General features: G+C 56.6%; 8 protein-coding genes across 8 annotated transcripts, besides 9 other annotated features; 3 read left to right on the top strand and 5 right to left on the bottom strand.

Annotated features, from left to right (window-relative positions):
* Window positions 1–132: 132 nt before the first annotated feature.
* EKO05_0003385 (uncharacterized protein) lies at window positions 133–1542 on the bottom strand (the record flags this gene model as incomplete). Its single annotated transcript, XM_038938335.1, has 2 exons — window positions 133–891; window positions 946–1542. 2 exons carry the CDS (start codon window positions 1540–1542, stop codon window positions 133–135), a joined length of 1356 nt encoding a protein of 451 aa, XP_038800881.1.
* A 556-nt stretch (window positions 1543–2098) lies between these two features.
* EKO05_0003384 (homeodomain mating type protein alpha2) lies at window positions 2099–4826 on the bottom strand (the record flags this gene model as incomplete). Its single annotated transcript, XM_038938481.2, has 2 exons — window positions 2099–4011; window positions 4064–4826. 2 exons carry the CDS (start codon window positions 4824–4826, stop codon window positions 2099–2101), a joined length of 2676 nt encoding a protein of 891 aa, XP_038800882.2.
* A 24-nt stretch (window positions 4827–4850) lies between these two features.
* Window positions 4851–4888: a tandem repeat.
* Window positions 4889–5360: 472 nt separating this feature from the next.
* Window positions 5361–5431: a tandem repeat.
* Window positions 5432–5492: 61 nt separating this feature from the next.
* Window positions 5493–5533: a tandem repeat.
* Window positions 5534–5543: 10 nt separating this feature from the next.
* EKO05_0003383 (uncharacterized protein) lies at window positions 5544–7240 on the top strand (the record flags this gene model as incomplete). The annotated part of the gene is made up of 2 exons (XM_038938205.2): window positions 5544–6824; window positions 6887–7240. The coding sequence occupies 2 exons, from the start codon at window positions 5544–5546 to the stop codon at window positions 7238–7240; spliced, it is 1635 nt and encodes a 544-aa protein (XP_038800883.2).
* Window positions 7241–7571: 331 nt separating this feature from the next.
* Window positions 7572–7608: a tandem repeat.
* A 2-nt stretch (window positions 7609–7610) lies between these two features.
* Window positions 7611–8294, bottom strand: EKO05_0003382 (uncharacterized protein; the record flags this gene model as incomplete). The annotated part of the gene is made up of 3 exons (XM_038938284.1): window positions 7611–7948; window positions 8031–8229; window positions 8280–8294. The coding sequence occupies 3 exons, from the start codon at window positions 8292–8294 to the stop codon at window positions 7611–7613; spliced, it is 552 nt and encodes a 183-aa protein (XP_038800884.1).
* Window positions 8001–8025: a tandem repeat.
* A 331-nt stretch (window positions 8295–8625) lies between the features above and the next one.
* Window positions 8626–8655: a tandem repeat.
* Window positions 8656–8772: 117 nt separating this feature from the next.
* Window positions 8773–9205, top strand: EKO05_0003381 (RNA polymerase III C11 subunit; the record flags this gene model as incomplete). Its single annotated transcript, XM_038938276.1, has 2 exons — window positions 8773–8971; window positions 9078–9205. The coding sequence occupies 2 exons, from the start codon at window positions 8773–8775 to the stop codon at window positions 9203–9205; spliced, it is 327 nt and encodes a 108-aa protein (XP_038800885.1).
* Window positions 9206–9264: 59 nt separating this feature from the next.
* Window positions 9265–9313: a tandem repeat.
* A 158-nt stretch (window positions 9314–9471) lies between these two features.
* Window positions 9472–11022, bottom strand: EKO05_0003380 (uncharacterized protein; the record flags this gene model as incomplete). Its single annotated transcript, XM_038938270.2, has 1 exon — window positions 9472–11022. The coding sequence occupies one exon, from the start codon at window positions 11020–11022 to the stop codon at window positions 9472–9474; it is 1551 nt and encodes a 516-aa protein (XP_038800886.2).
* Window positions 9918–9958: a tandem repeat.
* Window positions 11023–13163: 2141 nt separating the features above from the next.
* Window positions 13164–13210: a tandem repeat.
* A 244-nt stretch (window positions 13211–13454) lies between these two features.
* EKO05_0003379 (uncharacterized protein) lies at window positions 13455–15240 on the top strand (the record flags this gene model as incomplete). The annotated part of the gene is made up of 2 exons (XM_038938522.1): window positions 13455–13863; window positions 13913–15240. 2 exons carry the CDS (start codon window positions 13455–13457, stop codon window positions 15238–15240), a joined length of 1737 nt encoding a protein of 578 aa, XP_038800887.1.
* Window positions 15241–16135: 895 nt separating this feature from the next.
* EKO05_0003378 (uncharacterized protein) lies at window positions 16136–17794 on the bottom strand (the record flags this gene model as incomplete). The annotated part of the gene is made up of 1 exon (XM_038945379.1): window positions 16136–17794. The coding sequence occupies one exon, from the start codon at window positions 17792–17794 to the stop codon at window positions 16136–16138; it is 1659 nt and encodes a 552-aa protein (XP_038800888.1).
* Window positions 17795–18350: the final 556 nt, after the last annotated feature.

Genomic DNA, 18350 nt, shown 5'->3' with positions numbered 1-18350 from the left:
TCGGTATTGAAGAACGCCGCCTCAGCCGTCCTGGTACAAGAGCTCAATCGAGACAGTAAAGAATTCGAGGTAAGCACGAACGTGCCGTTGGGATATATATTGTTTCGGTTGCGCCATCACGGCAAGCGTGGTCTAATCATCCCAAACCTCACTCAGCGTCCATAACTGCCCAGCCCACTGTTCCTTGACGACTGGCCAAATCTCCTTCGGGTCCAGGACGAATCCACCACCCGCCTCGTCTGCCGGACTCAGCTCGAGTGTCCACGAATGGTTCGCCCCATGCACAGCATGATGGTGATCTCGAGAATTGCCAGTCGAAAAGTACAGGATCTGACACCCGGGTCCCGCCTGGTATGTGCTGTTCCTCTCGCTTGCCGCCTCAATGGCCCTCGCAGTTCCGTTGGCGACTTCGAGCATGCGGTCGATGGTTGCGGGAAGTGGATCGCAGGAATACCCCCATGGGGTCAGCACGAGCTGGCTGTACGAGTGGAAGTCGATGAATGAGCGGATACCTTCGCCTTGTTTGGAGAGCTTGGCGGATAGAGCATCGAGCGCTGCATTTTCACGTGTGTCGCCTGGTGCGAGACCACGGTAGGTCTGGCCGCACGGATCGGGAGTCGATCCACCCTCTGGTGGTTCGGCGTCCCATTCGAACTTCCAGTTGCGGTTGCCGTCGGTACCAACGCATGTCGTATTGACAGAAGGACGAGGCTGGCGGTTCTTGCGCCAGAGGCGATCATTGGTTTGTGTATAGACGAAGCCATCAGGGTTGTGGAAGGGCACAAGGTAGAAATCGTAATGGTCCAGAAAGGCGGTTACGTTGGCGTTGCCAGATTTGTAACCGTCGATGAGCTGGTAGGCAAGGTATTCAATTACCATGGTAGATATCCACTGGTGCAAAGGTAAGCATGTAGTTTATACGCTGACAGCTCGCGAAGAACGTACTTCCCGAGCATGCACTGTCGCATGCCAAAGAATGACAGGCTTCTCCCGCTTGTCTTTCGTCTTCGGCCCATAACCGCCCTTGTTCTTATCGCCAAAAAGATGGTACGCGTAGATGGTTCTATTCTCATAGCTCCTTCCAAGCGAGAACTTCTTCGAGTTCTTTGGGAACGAGTGCGTCAGATCATCCCAGTAGTCCAGGTGCTCTGCATAAGGATGATACGAGTCATACCAAGCTAGATCTGGCAGCTCTCCACGCTTGTGCAACGCGCGGTCGTAAGTTGCGGGTTTGCTGTCAATCGAACGAATGTGAGCACCCAAGTCAGAATTGACGAGGCGAGTTTTCAGTGCGAGACTCTCGAAAGACAGGACTTCGTCAGGTGGAATGGCCACAGATAAAGTGTCTCGAATGGGATGGGTGTGGTAGCGAGAAAAGCGGTTTGCTAACTCGCGGGCTTCGTTGGCAGACGACGGAGCAACACGGTAGATGTGATAGCCGTCATAGCTGACCTCTGCATTACGAGGAACCGAGGCATGTCTGATTTCGAGGGGGGATACTGCTACCAACGGAGCGAGTAAAGCGAAGTTCGTAAACTTCATACCGTCTTCTTTCCTACTGAAGCCGAGCTCAAGTAAAGGCGCCTTTCGTGGGACAGCATTGGAGAGAGCCAGCTCTTATGTCTCCCGTGAATCGCCCGCGGAACCTTATCAAGATGCCAAGTCATGTATAGTGCACGTCATTCCGCACATGGCGATGTCCCTCGTCAGGTTCGTAGAGTGGAGGGGAAGTTGCATATTCGTCATGTCGCCAAGCTGAAAGACGAAGCCCAATGAGGAAGCTGAAGAAGCTGAATACTTGGCAGTCGCAGTGAGCAACATGATCAATACCCATCATGGGTTGCGCGCCTTGGAAACCTCAGGCTTTGGTTAAATGTTGAATCTGTCGAGCAGCGTATCACGTCATAGATGCTGTGAACGGTGGAAGATCGCGGACTAATTAACAGCAGCGAGACCGTTTGGAACCAATTCTGACCACAGCGTACGGGTTCCTGTTTGCTTGGTTAATGTGCCTTCCTGGCGTCTCTGGACAGTTGCTTCATGCAAGCATTCCTAGCCCTAGACGGTTGACGGTCGAGTTTGATTGACTAGATCTAGCTCAATCGACAGCTTCCTCAAGAACGAGCTCGACCATGCTATGTTTTGAGTGCTTCTCTGGTTTGATGGTCCAACGTGCTACGGCCATACTGATGAGGCCGGCACTCATGACCAAGGAAGTCAGATGAGGCTTCGGCATCTCTTCGAGTACCGCATGAGCGTCTCTGGGTACTTCGGAAGACTTTGGGCTGCGCGAATAGAATATGCGTGAGGACGTGAATGGGATATAAGTACTGAGGCGAACAAAACGTGGTTCATGGGAGTCGGCTTTCGTCGTGGCTGTGTCTGAGCGCTGCCGCGGCGCTTTCGACGCCTCTGCGGGCTCTCGTGTACTTGTGTTTACAGACTGCTTCCGCACAGGCGAATACTTTTTAAGCTGCTTTTGATCCCGCCTCTCACTGAGAGGTGCAGTAGTTCCTGGCTTCTCGACAGTGAAGGGTGTAAGGGGCGTTGTTGTAAGGTCCATGTGACAAGGCTGCATGCTCTCATTGAACTCCACGGGCTCAAATGAAGCACCCTTGTTCCGCATGAAGGTCTGCTCTATGATGGCATTTCCTCGCAGCAGCGCCGGCTGAGACGCACCATGGAAGTTGTGCAGATGTTGGAGGAAGGCGTCCTCGGATTCGTAGAACTCTTGGTTGCAAGATCGGTACCTGTGGTAGTTGTGTGCATGCTCGATGTGCACAGCACGATAGCCAGTCCCACAGAGATGGCAGTGATGAGCCTTTGCGGAGGGAAAGTCCGGACAGAGCGGTGGACCAGCATTCTCGGCGGCGACGTCGTCGAAGCTCTGTAGGAACCGGCAACTCCAGACGCGACAATGAGAGTGCTCATTCATGGCCTGGATATCTGTAAAGACCTTTAGACAGTATCGGCAGCGGAACGATTCGAAAGGTGTGGTTGAGTACAGGTTCTCGAGATGATTCTCCTTTCGGTCCGGCCACCATACGGATCGATTGAGTTCGTGAGCAACTAGATGTTCAGCGACGTGTTCGCAGCGCTCTGACCAGTCTTTGGACTTCTTCCCACAGAAGCCACAATGCAGCATAGGGTCGTCCTTCTTCATGGGTGCACCAAACTTGCGCCATTTCATGGAAAGCTCTTTGCAACCGAAGTTGTGCCCTTCAGATGCTAGCAGGCGCGCCTGGCATCCTACGCGGACTGATGGGTGTTTGGCGTTTGCGAAGTGAACGTGGTGCAGATGCTGCACGAAATGGTCACGACGGTAGAATGTCCTTTGTGCCTCAGGCTTGGACCGGCATTGGTGGTACTTGTGAGTCGCCATGTGAGCCTCGTCAGGGTGCATGTGACCACAGAATGGGCATGACAGGAGAGATGCACTCCTCGTGTCACAGCATATCCAGGTTGTGCGAAGGGCGTGTACAGAATCTTCGTGCCGTATCCATTCGTATTTGGTCTTGAAAGCTCGAGGACAAAAGGTGCAGAAGAAGGGCAGGTCTTGCTGAGGTTGGCCCGCGCTGTTGACACCATTGATTGAGCGAGTATGAGGGGATTCGTTCCAGGCCATGCGTCTGCGGCCACGCCGTCGTTCCCGGCCAAAAGACGAGACATTGCTGCGACTGCCGTTCGAAGACACGGTGTAGGTGGTCGGTGCTGTGCCTTCGGACGACACGATGGAATCGACTGCAGAGCCTCTCCTGGAAGCCGACCATGCGCCTCTGTCGGAATAGCCGCTACCGCTGAAAGAGTCGCTATCCATGGCAGCTTGTAGGTCAGTAAGATCCACGCCTTCTTCTTGGTAGGACTGTGCAAGGTAGAGTGCTAGAGGCGGCTGGGGCAGCTGGACCGCCTCGTCCGCTTGCTGACCGAGGGCCTCCAGGTCGTCTTTGGAGAGCTTGGGTTTGAGCGAACGCGTGCTATCAAAAGGATCTGCGCGGTTTGTGGTATCGAGTTCTGTGCGGGTGAGCGGACCGTGTGTAGTGCAAGTGTTTGTTAGCAAACCCACCTTGGCCTTTTTTCCTTGCGCGGGTGTTGTTGAACCAGTTGCGGACCTTCTTCACATCGAGGTTTGCTTGGTGCGCGATGATTTCCATCTCCCACCCATGAGGATACGGGTTGGCGGCAAACTCCTCTTCGAGCATCTGCCGGGCTTCAATCGGAATGCGGCTCTGCGGCCCCTTGCGCTTGGCAGATGCAGGTTTCCAGCTTGCGGAGGAGGCGTGACGAGTCGGTAGCGATGCTCTGGCGGTGAGGAGAGGGAAATGCTTGGATTGTGTGATGGGCATATCATTGGAGCTACTCTGCGTGGGTCCATGGGGTAGCAAGGGTGTTTTGCGCGCCGAGCACAAATCACTTGCAGATGCGTCGTTAGTGTCTCTACTGGCGAGGCAGATGGCATCACGTGCCTGGAGTGATGATGAAGGTGGGTAGTCAAGCTGGTGGTGCTGTCGATAGCCACCAGGCGTTGGCAGATGTTCGACGGGCCAAGCAAGCGCCGCTGCCTGTGGGATCAGCAAGGCCGGTGGCTGGTGCAAGACCTCGGACAAGGGGTATTGCTGCGTGGGGCGGTCATCAAGCTGCTGGGTGCTTTCATTGCGTGGCGTATTCCCATCTGACAAAGGCAGCGCAGGAACGTCAGCCAACACGGGCTGCCAGTCCATGGCCATGACGCCGTGATCCAACATGTCATTCTCATGGCCGGCGTCGAAGCCGTTGCCGTACAGCGTACTGTCTCTTTCGAGCTGTTCAAAGTCGAAAAAGTCATCCATGCTGTCGCACAGGCTGGCCATGTGGTTGTTGTTGTTGTTGTTGTTGTTGTTGTTGTTGTTGTCGAAGGGCGGCGATGGGCTAGCGCAGGATCACGGCTGTGGCTGGTTCAGGGTGCATGCAGTGGGTGGAATCAGAGACCTCATCAATCGGTGTCAGACGAGAGGTCGCGCGAGCGAGGGCGAGTGTGTCATGGCAGGTCGAGGTTGGCAGCTTGCGGAGGACGAGACGAGATGAGAGGGTTGTCGCAGCTGCACCCTCTTGATCATTCACGTCGCGCCAGGCCTGGCGATCCACGATCAGGCAGCTGCACTAGGCCTGATAATAGCGAGCGCTCCTCGGAGGAAGCCAGCTTGGTCACGTCACAGCGAGTTTACTGCTGTAAGTCTGGCTGCTGTCCGTCGAAGAAACTGGATCGACGTGCAGGGCGAGGGAGGTCAAGCAAGGTGGATGGTCGACGGGTGGTGGGTACAGTGGAGTCGAAGCAGCCCACTGCGCGAGGCCCAAACCAGACTAGCGCGCGGTCCACCAAAAAAGTTCAGGTTCAGGTTCAGGTGCAGGCTCGGATTCAGATTCAGATTCAGATCCAGGATCAGCTTCAGGTTCACATCGACGTCTCTGCTCAGCAGCACAACGACGACGGATCGCGCCCCCTCGCACGCACAGCACCGCCCCGCCCCGCCCCGTCCCGCCCCGCCCCGCCCTGCCCACTGCCCGCCATGGCCGCCGAAGTGCAGCTGCTGCAGCCCGTGAAGCTGCCCAAGGGCCCCTCGACGGTCACGTCGGAGCAGCAGTACTGGAACTCGTTCACGTCGGAGCTGCGCCTCGACCCGTCGCAGCACTCGTCGCCGGTCACGCACATTTCGATCCCGCCGCCGCCGCCCGCGAACACGCTCACGGCGCCCCAGGACCTGTTTGCCGTCACCACGGGCTCGCGCGTGCAGATCTTCTCCGCCAAGACGCGCAAGGTGGTCAAGACCATCTCGCGCTTCGGCGTCGACGACATTGCGCGCTCGGGCAACCTGCGCAGAGACGGCCGCATCCTGCTCGCCGGCGGAGACAGCGGCTCCATCCAGGCCTTCGACGTCAAGAGCCGCGCCATCCTCAAGACATGGAAGGAGCACAAGCAGCCCGTGTGGACGACCGAGTGGAACCCCGCCGACCTCACCAGCCTCATGAGCTGCTCCGACGACCGCACCGTGCGCCTGTGGGACCTGCCCAGCGACACGAGCACCGCCACCTTCGACGGCCACCAGGACTACGTGCGCACCGGCGCCTTCATGCCCGCCCAGAGCGGCCTGCTCGTCTCGGGCTCCTACGACCAGACGGTCCGCCTGTGGGACGCGCGCGCTGGCGGCAAGGCCGTCATGGTCTTCAAGCACCAGCACCCCATCGAGACGGTCCTGCCCATGCCCTCGGGCACCGCCGTCCTCGCCACCAGCGACAACGCCATCTCCGTCCTCGACCTTGTCGCCGCAAAGCCCATCCACATGCTGCGCAACCACCAGAAGACCGTCACCGCCCTGTCTCTCGCCAACAACGGCTCGCGCCTGCTCTCCGGCTCGCTCGATGGCCACGTCAAGGTATTCGAGACCAGCGGCTGGAACGTCGTCGGCGGCCTCAAGTACCCCTCGCCCATCCTCTCCCTGTCCGTCGTGCCCAGCCAGAAGGAAGACAAGCACATTACCGTCGGCCTGTCCTCGGGCGTCCTCTCCATCCGCACCCACCTCTCTGGCGAGCAGAAAGCCCTTGCGCGCGAGCGAGAGAAGGAGATGAAGGCGCTCATGGAAGGTAACATTGACGAGTACGACCGCAGCAAGAAGCGCAAGCGGGGCAAGGGCTGGGAGAAGCGCGTCCGCGGCAAGGACTTCACCGGCGAGAGCGCCGACATTGTCATCGAGGGCAACGCGCGCGGCAAGGTCACAACGGGCGCTCCCTGGGCGCACGCTCTGAGGCAAGCGCAGTACGCAAAGGCACTGGACATGGTGCTTGAGTCCAAGGTGAGCCCTCCTGACATGCAGACGTCAGTGGTAGAACGAGCAAAATGCTAACGACCCGCCAGGACAACAACGCACGCACCCAGTCCCTCTCGCTCCTCACCGCCCTGCGCCACCGCTCCGCCCTGCGCACCGCCCTCTCGCACCGCGACGAAATCACGCTGCAGCCCATCCTGCGCTGGCTGATCAAGAACCTATCCGACTACCGCATCACGCGCCTGACCACGGACGTCGCCCTCGTCGTGCTGGACCTGTACGCCGACCAGCTGGGCCGCAGCGAGGAAATCGACGGCCTCGTCGACGCCCTCATGGCCCGCGTCCGCGTCACCGTCGAGGCGAGCCAGATTGCCTGGAGCGTCCAGGGCATGGTCGACATGCTGACTGCGAGTGCCGGCGCCGAGGCTGCGGTCGATGCGTGACCGTGCAACCGAGGATGCATGCGTGCATGGCTGGGTATGCCTCTTGTTTGACTTTGCATAGCGTTGGCGTTCTGGCAGGTTCGACGAGGCCTTTTTGATAGCCTCTCTCTAGAGAAAAGTGGGCGGGAGGCTGCTTGTTCTGCGCTCCGGATAGGCATTCTACGCTTTGAAAAATGTGGTATGATGGAACGGTGTGCAATGTACATTTTTTGAAGATGGAATGCGCTGGATCGGAAGGAATCTGTGACGGCGATGAACGGACTTTTGTTCCTTCGACTTCTTCTTCCAAGCAGGGAGGGTTGGCGTCCAGACAAAAGTCAGAGAGGTGTGACCAGTCCATCCATCTATCCATTCCCAGCCACACATCCCCCTACTCGCTGTCACTCGCACTCCCGCCCGCGCCCTCATCCTCCTCCACCACATCCCCACCCATCATCATGGCAAACTCGCCCTTGCGCAGCATATCCCGCAGCTCGGTATTGCGCGGATCGACCAGCTCGATCGGCTTCAGCTTCGCCTTGTTCCGTATCCTAGGATCGCAGCCGGCGTCGAGCAGGATGTCGACTATGGGCATGGCGGCGGGCCAGTCGGCTTGGCTGAGCGAGTTGGCATAGCGCGCGGCTTTGTGCAGCGGCGTGTCCGATTCCATGCGGTCTGTCAGCTCGATCTCGAGGCCTTCTTGGTCGAGCAGGATGTCGAGGATTTCGTCTAGAACCAGCGCAGGCAGATTAGCACGATGTTTGATGTGGTGGGAAGTACGGAGAGAGAGAGAGAGAGTGGAGGGACGTACAACTCCCATACGTAGCCGCGACATGCAAACACCCGTTCCCCATGCCGTCTCGCGCCGCGTTCAGCACCTGCGCCACGTGCGCAGCGGGCTCCTTCCCGGCTTTCGTTGCAGAGGATGCCAGGCCTGCGATGGTTTCTTCGAGGAGGTCCGTGTTGTTGCGGCGGCAGGCTTCGAGGATCAGCTCGCGGGGTGACGCGCCCTGGGTTCGTCAGTAGTCTTCCCCACGTGTCCATTCCTAGGACGCAGTACATCTTCGTCCGCCATGGTGAGCTGCGGCGTGGGTACGGTGGTGCTGTGCGGGGTAGGGCGGCGGTGTCGGCGTTGCTGTTCCTCTCGCGGTGCGCAAAGGAAGTTGGGGGGGGAGTGCTGGAAGCGCAGAGGTTCGGTGGAAAGGCGGGTGGGTGCAGGGAGAAACCCCGGACGTCTTTCACAGCACCAGCTCGTACAATGCGGTGAGACAGAACACGAATGTTTCAGCCGCCCACGCCGCGTCAACCATCAACCAACCCAACGCCCCGCGCTCCCCCTTCCAGCCTAGCGCCAGGGTCCACTGTAACTTTCTCGAAGCCTTGCCGTCGTCACACCTCTGGGCTCATTCACCTTCACATTCACCTTCACCTTCACCCACACATCCCCAGTCACCCACGATGCTCCTCTGTGCGCCCCCCCCCCCCCCACCCATGTCCCCTCGCCCTGTCTTCCCCGCTAACCCACCCACCCAGTCTGTCCCACCTGCAGCAACATGCTGCGCGTCTCGCGCGTGCCCCCCGGCGATCCCACCATCGAGCAATACGTGGGCCAGAACCGCTTCGAGTGCCTGACCTGCCCGTACCACTTCGTCATCAACAAGCGCTACTACGAGCGCAAGTACCTGAAGAAGAAGGAGGTCGAGGACATCCTGGGCGGCAAGGGCGCGTGGGACAACGTCGATAAGACGGAAGGTGCGCTGTCCAGTTGTCTCCTTGCTTGTTGTTGTTGTCGTCGTCTTGTGCGAGCGACGGGAAAGGAAAAAGGGAGAAGAGGCGCCTGTGCTGACACGTGCGACAGTCCAATGTCCGAATGAAAAGTGTAGGAATGATCGGGCGTATTGGTATCAGCTGCAGATTCGCAGTGCTGATGAGCCCATGACGGCCTTCTACAAGTGCACCTCATGCGCAAAGGAGTGGCGCGAGTAGACGGCCATGTCGACGGGAAGAGCATGCATAGGAGTTTGGGAGCGCGCTTGGTAGTCTGCATTTGGATTTGGATTTGGATTTGGATTTGGATTTGGGTTTGGATTTGGAAATACCCCGGTTGCTTTCTGTTTTACAGCACCAATACCACACACCTTCACCTTGGAGGACCGTGCAGTGTCCGATGCTGGGTTTCGCTTCCTTATCCAGACCTCCACCTGGGAGGACCTTGCCGTGGCCGATGCTGGGTATCGCTTCCCCGTCCAGACCTACTGCTCCCTCTCCCCAGGCCCCTCATGGCTGATCCCAAACAGCGGCACCGGCGCCCCTTCCCCTCCACCACCAAGCGGACCTCCATTCACTACACTCGCGCTCCCGCCCGCCTCTCCACCGCCCGGCTGCGGACTCCCCATCCCCGGCGTCGTGCTCGGCCACGCCCACAGCGCATCAAAGTCGATGTGCTCGTCCAGCCCGCTCTCCTCACTGTGCAGGCTCGGCACCCGCGTATTGTCCAGCGCGCTCAGATCCAGCATCGTGCTTAGACTGGGCGCCTGCGACGGCGTCTTCAGCGCGTTGGTGCCTACGTGGTAGCTGTCCGATCCCGGCGCCGAGTTGGGAAAGTCTTGGATGGGCGAGAGGTGCACGGAGAAGTCGCTTTGCGGGGGCGAGAGCTGAGCCAAGTTTGCATGCGAGTGAGAGTGCGCGTGCGCGAGATGTGGAGGAGGAGGAGGTGGTGGTGGTGCTGGTGGTGCTGGTTGGAAGGCAGGCGGTGAGGCGTCGAGGGGCGCGGTTTGCATGCCTGGATAGATGTGGATGGGAACTTGGTGCAGACGAGTGGTTCCGTTGATGGGGTCTGTCGAGCTGGCCAGGCCTGCGTTGGGCTGTTGGGCGAGTGGCTGTACGGGGGCTGCTACGCCGTACAGGTGCGACGAGATGCTGGGTAGGTTGGTGTTTCCGCCTTGGCTTTGCTTGCGACGCATGCGTTGCTCCGCCACGACATCGCGAAATGTGATGAGGATGTAGACAAGGCGGCTGGCTTGTTGGTCGCTCTCGGCGCAGTAGCTCATGATGTTGACTGCATTGGTGATGCAAGTGTCCGAAGCATCTACCCGATAGAGCCCCGCGAATTCGTTGGCAAGGATGACCAAGGTCGCAGCGAAGAGGAAGTAGATGACAGCAGGGTTACGTCTCGACAGATAGCCAGCATCGAAAGCGTTTTGCACCAAGAGGATCGTGTGAGTCGAGGCGATCACACAGGCTTCGCTAAACTTCTCCATGCGTAAATACGGTCTGGGTCCTCGTGGTCCAGGCTGGTTTTGGTTGACATGCCGTTGCGTCTCCAGATTCAAAATGTAGAGGAAGAACGGCCGTGTCAACAGGATGATGGAATGGCAATAGAACAAGTTGACGTGAAGAATGGCCACGCCCTGACTTGGCGATGCATTGGCTGCCTGTCGCCAATGCAGAATGGAAGGAAGTGCGCGCGGCCATGACTTGCAGATATCTGCGATTTCCTGTGCCAGCCGTGTGCTGATCTTGCGCTGCTGGTAGACTTTGCGGAGAATCACACCAATGACGGAACAGCTTCGCACGGTAGCCTCCAACGCACATGGCCCAGTCTCGTTGAAGCCCGGCGCGGGGTTGATCGTGAACGGTTGTTCCAGTCGCGGTTCGGAAGGCTGAAGTGTATCACCTGAACAGTCGTCTTCGAGGATGGCTGTAGGTCGACCCAACGAACAAGAGAGTAGTCGATCAAGGACAAATATTGACCTCCAAAGATTCTTTCGCTGTGTCTGCTCTTCTGGGCTGAAAATCACCATCGTTTATTCTCGGTGAAGACCGAGTGCATGCGCCGAACGGGCTGCCATGCCAAGTAAAGCAAACGCAGTGTTTCTCTTGGATTTGGCGAGCATGTACACAGACATAAGCAGAAGGGCCTGAACAGACCAGAAGTCTTGGTCTTCAAGACCGTTCATGGGATCATTGAGACTCTTAGCGTTCAAATAGAACACTTCTGCTCGGTCTAGGTGCTCACTGCGGAGCTTATCGATGATAAGCGCTTCAGGGCTTCCGGAAAGCGGCGTGGCCATGGTGAGCCCTATAGCAAATACCATGTTCAGGAGGCAAAGCCACGGGGGTTGGACCTGGAACGGATCGGAGTAACATGCCTCCATCTCTTCCAGGAAGCGGTCCTGTTCGAATACCTGTAACAGCCCATGCGTGTTAATGAAGAAAGCATCTGCAAGTACTCGAGCAGTCTGCATGTCAGGAAGCAGATGGGTGTGTCTGTAGCCTGAAGGAAGCGAGTACTGCCCTTCGACAATCTTGTGACGTCGGGGATCGTTGGTAAAAGGCGACGCTCCTGCAACAGTCTCTACCATCATGCGCAGGAGTTGGAGAAATGAGAGTGTCGCCGAATCTCCAATGTAAAGAACTCGACCGGTGGGGTCCTGCAGCATGCGACTTTGACTGTATATCACGGCTTCCTCGTCAGGGCCGCTGCCGACAGTAGTACCACGAGAGCGGGCTGGTAGATGGTCCCCGGCTCCATGTATGTTGCTGGTTGGTAATTGCTGGAATGTGTTTACTATTTCCACGCTTGGCCTGGCACAAGAAGACTTGAAAGGTGTTTCCTGCTTGTCACTTAGGAGGCTTGGGCCCACATCCTGTGCTCGTGGGGTTGGACGGGTGGCGGCAGAAGACTTTCGTCTGATGGGGGCTAGTGGTGACGTGTGTTGGTTGCCCTTACTGGGCGTGTCGTAAGAGCTGTCCTCCACCTCCTGGATTGCTTGCCTTTTGGCTGGTGGGCCATCGTCGGCAGGAGAACCGGGCTCTCGGTCAGTGTAAATGCAGGTGAACTTTCGCTACTACTGTAAGCTTGATTGATAAGCAGGAGAAGGCAAAGACGAGAGAGCCGACCACATGCACCGAATTCGAGTAGCTGTTGTTGACTTCAGATGATGTGCCCTCGTTCTCTCCAGATGATTTCATCGTTGTACGACAGCGCAGAAAACAACAAGTGTCACTACAACGGCTTCTGAGATTGCTACCAGTCAAGCGCAGAATGAGTACTCGCGCAACCAAGACGGCAGTCTTGTTCGTCGTCTCGCACTATGCTGAAGAGCGAGGGTAAAACCCAAGACAATGCTCGAAGAATCTTTCGAAAAGCGCGTGGCCGGCTCCATCTGTACCATACAAAGGACGTACCTTATCACATGTGTTACATGGGCAGAGGCCGTTGCACTTGATGCGTGTTAGTCCAGGACCCACACTTCAGCGACACTCGACGCGAGCAACGGCGGATTCAACAACGACCTCGGCGGTGGACTGCTCCATGGAGCGAGGATCGCTATCCGAGGATTCAGCCGATGGAAAACACGTCTGAGCTCTTCGCGAACATCATGCGACTGCGCGATGCAGCTGCACTGCAGGTGTCAAAGGTGGTGCTGACTCGCCTTTTGCTTTCTCCTCTTGCAGCTCTCGCATGCCTGGGCAGTGCGCTGCCGCTGCTCTGCAGACAGCCATGTTAGTACTGATGCAGCAGTTTCACCGACGACGTGCAGACTGACCAGGCGGAACCTTTGGGCGTGTCATTAGCTCTGAGGGCCGCGGCAGTCACGTGTAACGTCGCAACGTCGCGATAGCTTGCTGGGGAGAGGCTTCCGATGGATGAGTGAGTGTCGGATGAGGGACGACGAATGGAGTTGGGCAAGGCAATTAGCACAAAAGGCCCCGTAGCTCGCGCTTCCCCTCAAGGATGACGAGTGAGGGGTGCTGCAACCCTCACCGAGTGCGCTGCGTCCGGCGAATCGTCGATGTCAGAGACACTGCAGGCTGTCGAGTCTTTGTGGTTGTGAACCAAATAGCACACCCAGGGCAGCTGCAGTGCTGGGAGTGAGCACGTGCTTCGCCGGGATGCTGCCGAGGCCTATCCGTGTTGCAGCGGCGTCATTGGGGCTTGCAGATCCAGATCCAGAGCTAGCTAGAGCGAGAGCCAGAGCCAGAGCCGCCTTACCTCATCACAGGGCGATCCTGAGCCTGACCGGACACTTGAGTGCAGCCGTTGAACACATCATGCAGGGTGCGGTTAGCATCCGAGATGGTTTGCCATGTCAAGCCTGGGGTGTCGGAAAAGCTTACAACGGCTTCCCGCACGCCGATACGACTTCCGGTCCCTCTCTTTCAGTCGTCCCAAGCTTTTGTCTTTCTCATCTGACTTTTTGCACATTTTCCTGCTCTGCTGGCTCACAACATGGCACCCTATCTTGGATCTGACACTGACGCAAAGGGACACACAACCGAGCACTCACATGTCTACACGCTTGTCAATGGCACCAAGACAGCTCTTGAGCAGTTGCTAGTCAAGGCAAAGGACAACCTTCCCAGAGAATCCCTCGCCCACATAGCCAAAGCACATTTCTCCACAGCCAACACTGGAAGTCCATACTTTCCGAGTCCGCTCAAGCAAACAGAAGCCATCACAGCACTGAAAGCGGTCGAGGCAGGCGTAGCCTCCGCCATAGCCGATCTCCAAGATGGGCCCAAGCCAAGAAACATCGATGTCGATTTGGAGAGGGCAACAGCCTTCCTGTTCTCGACATACCTTGCCACTGTTGGCGGCATGGACAAGGCGAACCCAAAAGTGAAGAAGCTCTTGAAAGGTAGACCGTGTTTTTGGGCCTCTTTCCAGCAGCCAGCTAAATCTTGCAGACACCGACCTGTTACAAGCCCAGTCTATTCAGTACCGCCGACTATCTGCCAATTTGTACGAGACCAAGAACCCGGGAGAATACTTCCATCTCCACGGCTCTCTGGAAGCGACCAAGGCTCTCAACATGATTGGTCTGGAAGGTCACCGCCCAGACCTTACCGACTACCATGAGTGCATCAAGATCATTGAAGACCACGTCAAACAGTTCACTGTCGATCAGCTCGAAGAAATGAACTCGCAGATCAAGCAAGCAGGCGTCACTTGCTTGAAGTGGGAAGACTTCCAGTCAACACAGCACGGGCAGGATCTCCTCCAACAGCCCCCATGGAAGGTCGACACACTAGAAACAGAGACACCACCTACTCCCTTCCCATTCAAGCCTTCAGCTGCACCAAAGCCTCAGATTCTTGCTGGCATCCGAGTCCTCGAACTTTGCAGGATCATAGCCGGTCCAGCCATGGGCCGTGGGCTTGCCGAGTACGGTGCGGAGGTCATCAAGGTCACAGCACCACATCTCTCAGACGTTCCCTTCTTCCAAGTAGACGCCAATGTTGGCAAGCACACTGCAGATCTAAACCTGAAGCAACCAAATGACCGCGAGACTTTCGAAAAGCTGCTTGAATCAGCGGACGTCGTGTTGGACGGCTACCGACCAGGCAGCCTGAATCGTCTCGGTTACGGCCCCAAACAATTACAGGAGATTGCCAAACAGCGTGGACGTGGTTTCGTATACGTTGCTGAGAACTGCTTCGGACACGTTGGACCCTGGTCATCCCGACCTGGCTGGCAGCAGATTGCAGACTGCGTTACAGGTGTTGCCTGGGCTCAAGGTCACGCCATGGGTCTGCAGGAGCCTGTTGTACCACCCTTCCCTATGAGTGACTACGGCACAGGTTGTATGGGTACCATAGCGGCGCTGGTCGGTCTCTACAGACGAGCAAAGTCCGGTGGCAGCTACATCGGCACTACATCCCTTGTTCAATACGACATCTACCTGCTACAGCTCGGTCTGTACGACGACAAGATGATGGCCAAGCTGCGGCAGGAGCACGATGCTGACTTCTTCGGTCTGAGACACCACGACTCGGTCGATGAAGTTGGCAAGCGAGCACTGAAGACGATGAGAAGGACACACCCTGAACTATTCGAGCCGCGACATATGCAAGCTTGCTTCAGCACGGCTTTTGACGCAGAGGTCAAGACTATCAAACCGGTTGTTGGCATCGAGGGATACTGGAACGGCTTCTTGCGCAGCTCTAGACCCAACGGCTACGACAAGCCCACCTGGGACGACTGGGAAGTCGACGAAGACATGCTGAAAGCATAAGGGCACAATACCACGACTCTCGAGCGCCAGAACTCTACATAGCTCTCTACCTTATGATACCAAATCATCGAGAAAAAATAATTCAATACCAACAATTCCCCCCCTCCGATCTTCGTACTTCCTGCTCCTCGGCCCAATTCCCATACCGCCAGCCCCACATTCCCCACAGTCTGGATCCCAACCCACCCGTCTTGTCAAGTGCATCTTCCGACGTCCCTGCGCAACAAAGCCTCGCGGGCTCAGCAGACCGCACCGCCTACTCACCGTCCTTCGCACGCTGCTCAGAGCTAAATCTCAACAGGCAAAATTCCCGCACACTTGCCGTCCACCCACCGCGAAGCGTGTCCTTTGACCCAGCTTTTGTTTGGTGCTTTTATCAGCTTGGGAGGTGTGCATTGCCTGGCTGTCTGTACTGTGTAGCTAGTCAGGGCGCAGGCTTTAGCGAAATAGGTACCGAGATGCTGGGATCAAGAGTGCACTGAGGGTTTGCAAATGCTGGGCTCACCCAGTGCCGTTCCGATGCTAGAGCCGCTGGCTCTGCGATGTAATTAAGAGTGGCGCGCTTTCTTAGAGGCGCTAGCGGATAAGGTACGGCTGCGGCTTGTGTCAAAAGTCCACTCTGCCAAGCCCCGCTTCTTTTTCTGATGGTCTTGTACAAGGTGGTGTGTGGCTCATCGCGATATGCCGATATCAGGGGCGCATGTTTAGAAGCTGGTGTGATGTGTAATGAGAGCTTGACTCATGTTTGTTCATTGGTAGATTGATTTAACGAGATACACTGTTAGGAGATTTGCATCTAAATGCAAGACCGTCTATCCGTTCCCATCTTGCCATGTCCATCTATAGTCTATTCCAGTATGTACCGAACGCCGAAGAAAGCAATCTATACCTTTCGCTACAGATTCCAGGCATTGCGTTCGTATATCGGGCTGCCGTATTGGTCGAATCCTACACATACATAGTCCACAGACGAAGCGCCGTTGCCCTGGGTTGCGGTTGGCATCATACTTGCATGAGGGTACGTCAGCATGAGATCAGTAGTTGATGGGACGAAAGTGTCGATCGAATTGCCCCACCCGTAAAATGGGTCGAATTCGAGGTCTGGAATACCTGCCGAAGCAGGCATAAATGTGGTCGTCGAAGCAGATTGAAGCTCCAAAGATTGGGCAGCTCCAATGTTGGTTTGGGGAACCTGGTACGGACGATGCGTCGAGGGCCCTGCAATGGTGGTGCCCATGCTGGCAAGAGCGTCTAGAGCAGCAGATTCGTTTAAGCTGCTGTGCTCTCCCTGCCGCGTTGACTGCGAAGTGCGCCACTCTGTCATCGTCGAACCGCTCTTGAAGTGCATCGCGATGTGTGTCTGCCTTGTATCCCACGTGTAAAGCAGTTCCTGGCAAAACCCACAGGGCCAGATCTTATCGACAATCAACCCAGGGCCATCTATGCGCCATGTATCACGTACTAACTCGGAAAGTGGCTGTGTCACCTTGTGGAAATTCTTCGCATGTTGTTGGAGGTGATCAGGTCGGCCAAATGTCCGCTCTTTCGCATCCTTGCACAGGCAATCTCCGATGCGATGGAAGCGCTGGAAGTGGTCCTCGTCGGGATTCTGGAGCTCGCAAAAGGCGCAGATCGATGAGGAGCAAGATGGCAGCGGGATCTGAGGACCAAAGGCAAGGCATGTCCACTGGTACTTTGGGTGATGTTGCGTTTCTTCGTGGCGACGCCAGGATTTGGACGTCAGAGAGGTGTTGCAGAATGTGCACTGCCAATTCTCTCCTTCACCGGCTGAATAATCCGAGTTCGAGGCATAGGGTGAAAGTTGGGGAGGAGACAGTAAATCATCGATGGGCGACGCGCCGTTGCTGCGCCTATAGTCCTTCTTCTTACCCTTCCTTGAAGTTTGTATAGGGGTTTGGTCGTCCCCATCTCCAAGCCTTGGTGCTTCAGTCTCTTGAGATTTCAGTTGTCTTTGTCTGGTGTTGGTGAACCACGTGGTGACTTGCTTGACTGTAATGCCACAATTATCCGCTAAAGCCTGCTTTGTCTCCGCATCTGGGTATGGATGGTGTCGGTTTGCATCAAGCCAGGCATTGAGGCGACTCACAGCCTGCGAGGGAAGTTTGCTGGACTTTCCTGCGCGTGAACGTCTGACTTCGACGGGTGAAGCGGGTGAAGCGGGTGAAACAGTGTCAGTGGAGGATGTGGTTGAGAGAGCGGTGCACACGCGTAGCCGAGGTGTATCAAAACCACAGCCGTGTTCCTCCTCCTTAATTGCAACCTGGTCGTAGAGCTGTAACTTTGCAAGGCTATATATGCCAAGGCTGACAGGCTGAGGGACCAATGGCTCTCCGATACGTGCGGAGGCAATGTCACGTGAGCCAAGCTGATGTTGTTTAGCAAGCGCACCAGATAGCAGATCTCGATAGGCTACACCTACAATACAGCTTAGTTTTGCGTCTTCGTGGATGCCGGAACCATAACCAGAGTCATTGGACCAGGTGCTCGATGCCCGATGTGTCCTCTTGGCAGGAATCCTGTTTGGCGACAGCATTGTGGTGGAGCTCGGGTAGTACCGAGATGTCTATCGATAGTTGTCGATATCGCAGTTGGTCGTAACGGATGAGTTGAACGCTATAATGCAGCGCAACCTCAGAGGAGCTGCCATAGCTACATATCCTACGACTGCGACCGCTACGCGCCGCAAGAGAGCAGCGGGTGCTTGTGGCTGTTCCCGCTGGCACAGTTCATGCCCATGTCGAGAGCCTGTGGCTGATGCCTGTTATTGGGCCCCTGCTGCAAAGAAGCGGTCAAATCGTGCTGCAGTGCCTGAGCTCAGCCCCAGGCCAAACTCCGTGCACGATGGTGATGCAAAGTGGGGTCCAAGACCTTTCCCGGCACGGCACGCTTGTGGCTTTCGCAAAGCCAATCGACATCATCACGCGAAGTCAGCGTGGCAGTGCTTCATTGCGGCGCACTGGTCATCCGTTCTGGCGGTTTTTGCATGATTATTGGCAGCCAAAAGTGATCGTTAGATGCGCTCTGGAATCCGAATCATGCGTTGAGGACCTCTACGATCGACGTCATGGCTCTTTGTGATTGCGGTCAGA

This window comes from Ascochyta rabiei, chromosome 5, assembly GCF_004011695.2.
Source record: "Ascochyta rabiei chromosome 5, complete sequence".
Classification (NCBI taxonomy): domain Eukaryota; kingdom Fungi; phylum Ascomycota; class Dothideomycetes; order Pleosporales; family Didymellaceae; genus Ascochyta; species Ascochyta rabiei.
The sequence above is the reverse complement of the archived record's forward strand: the minus strand, read 5'-3'. Positions and strand labels throughout refer to the sequence as shown.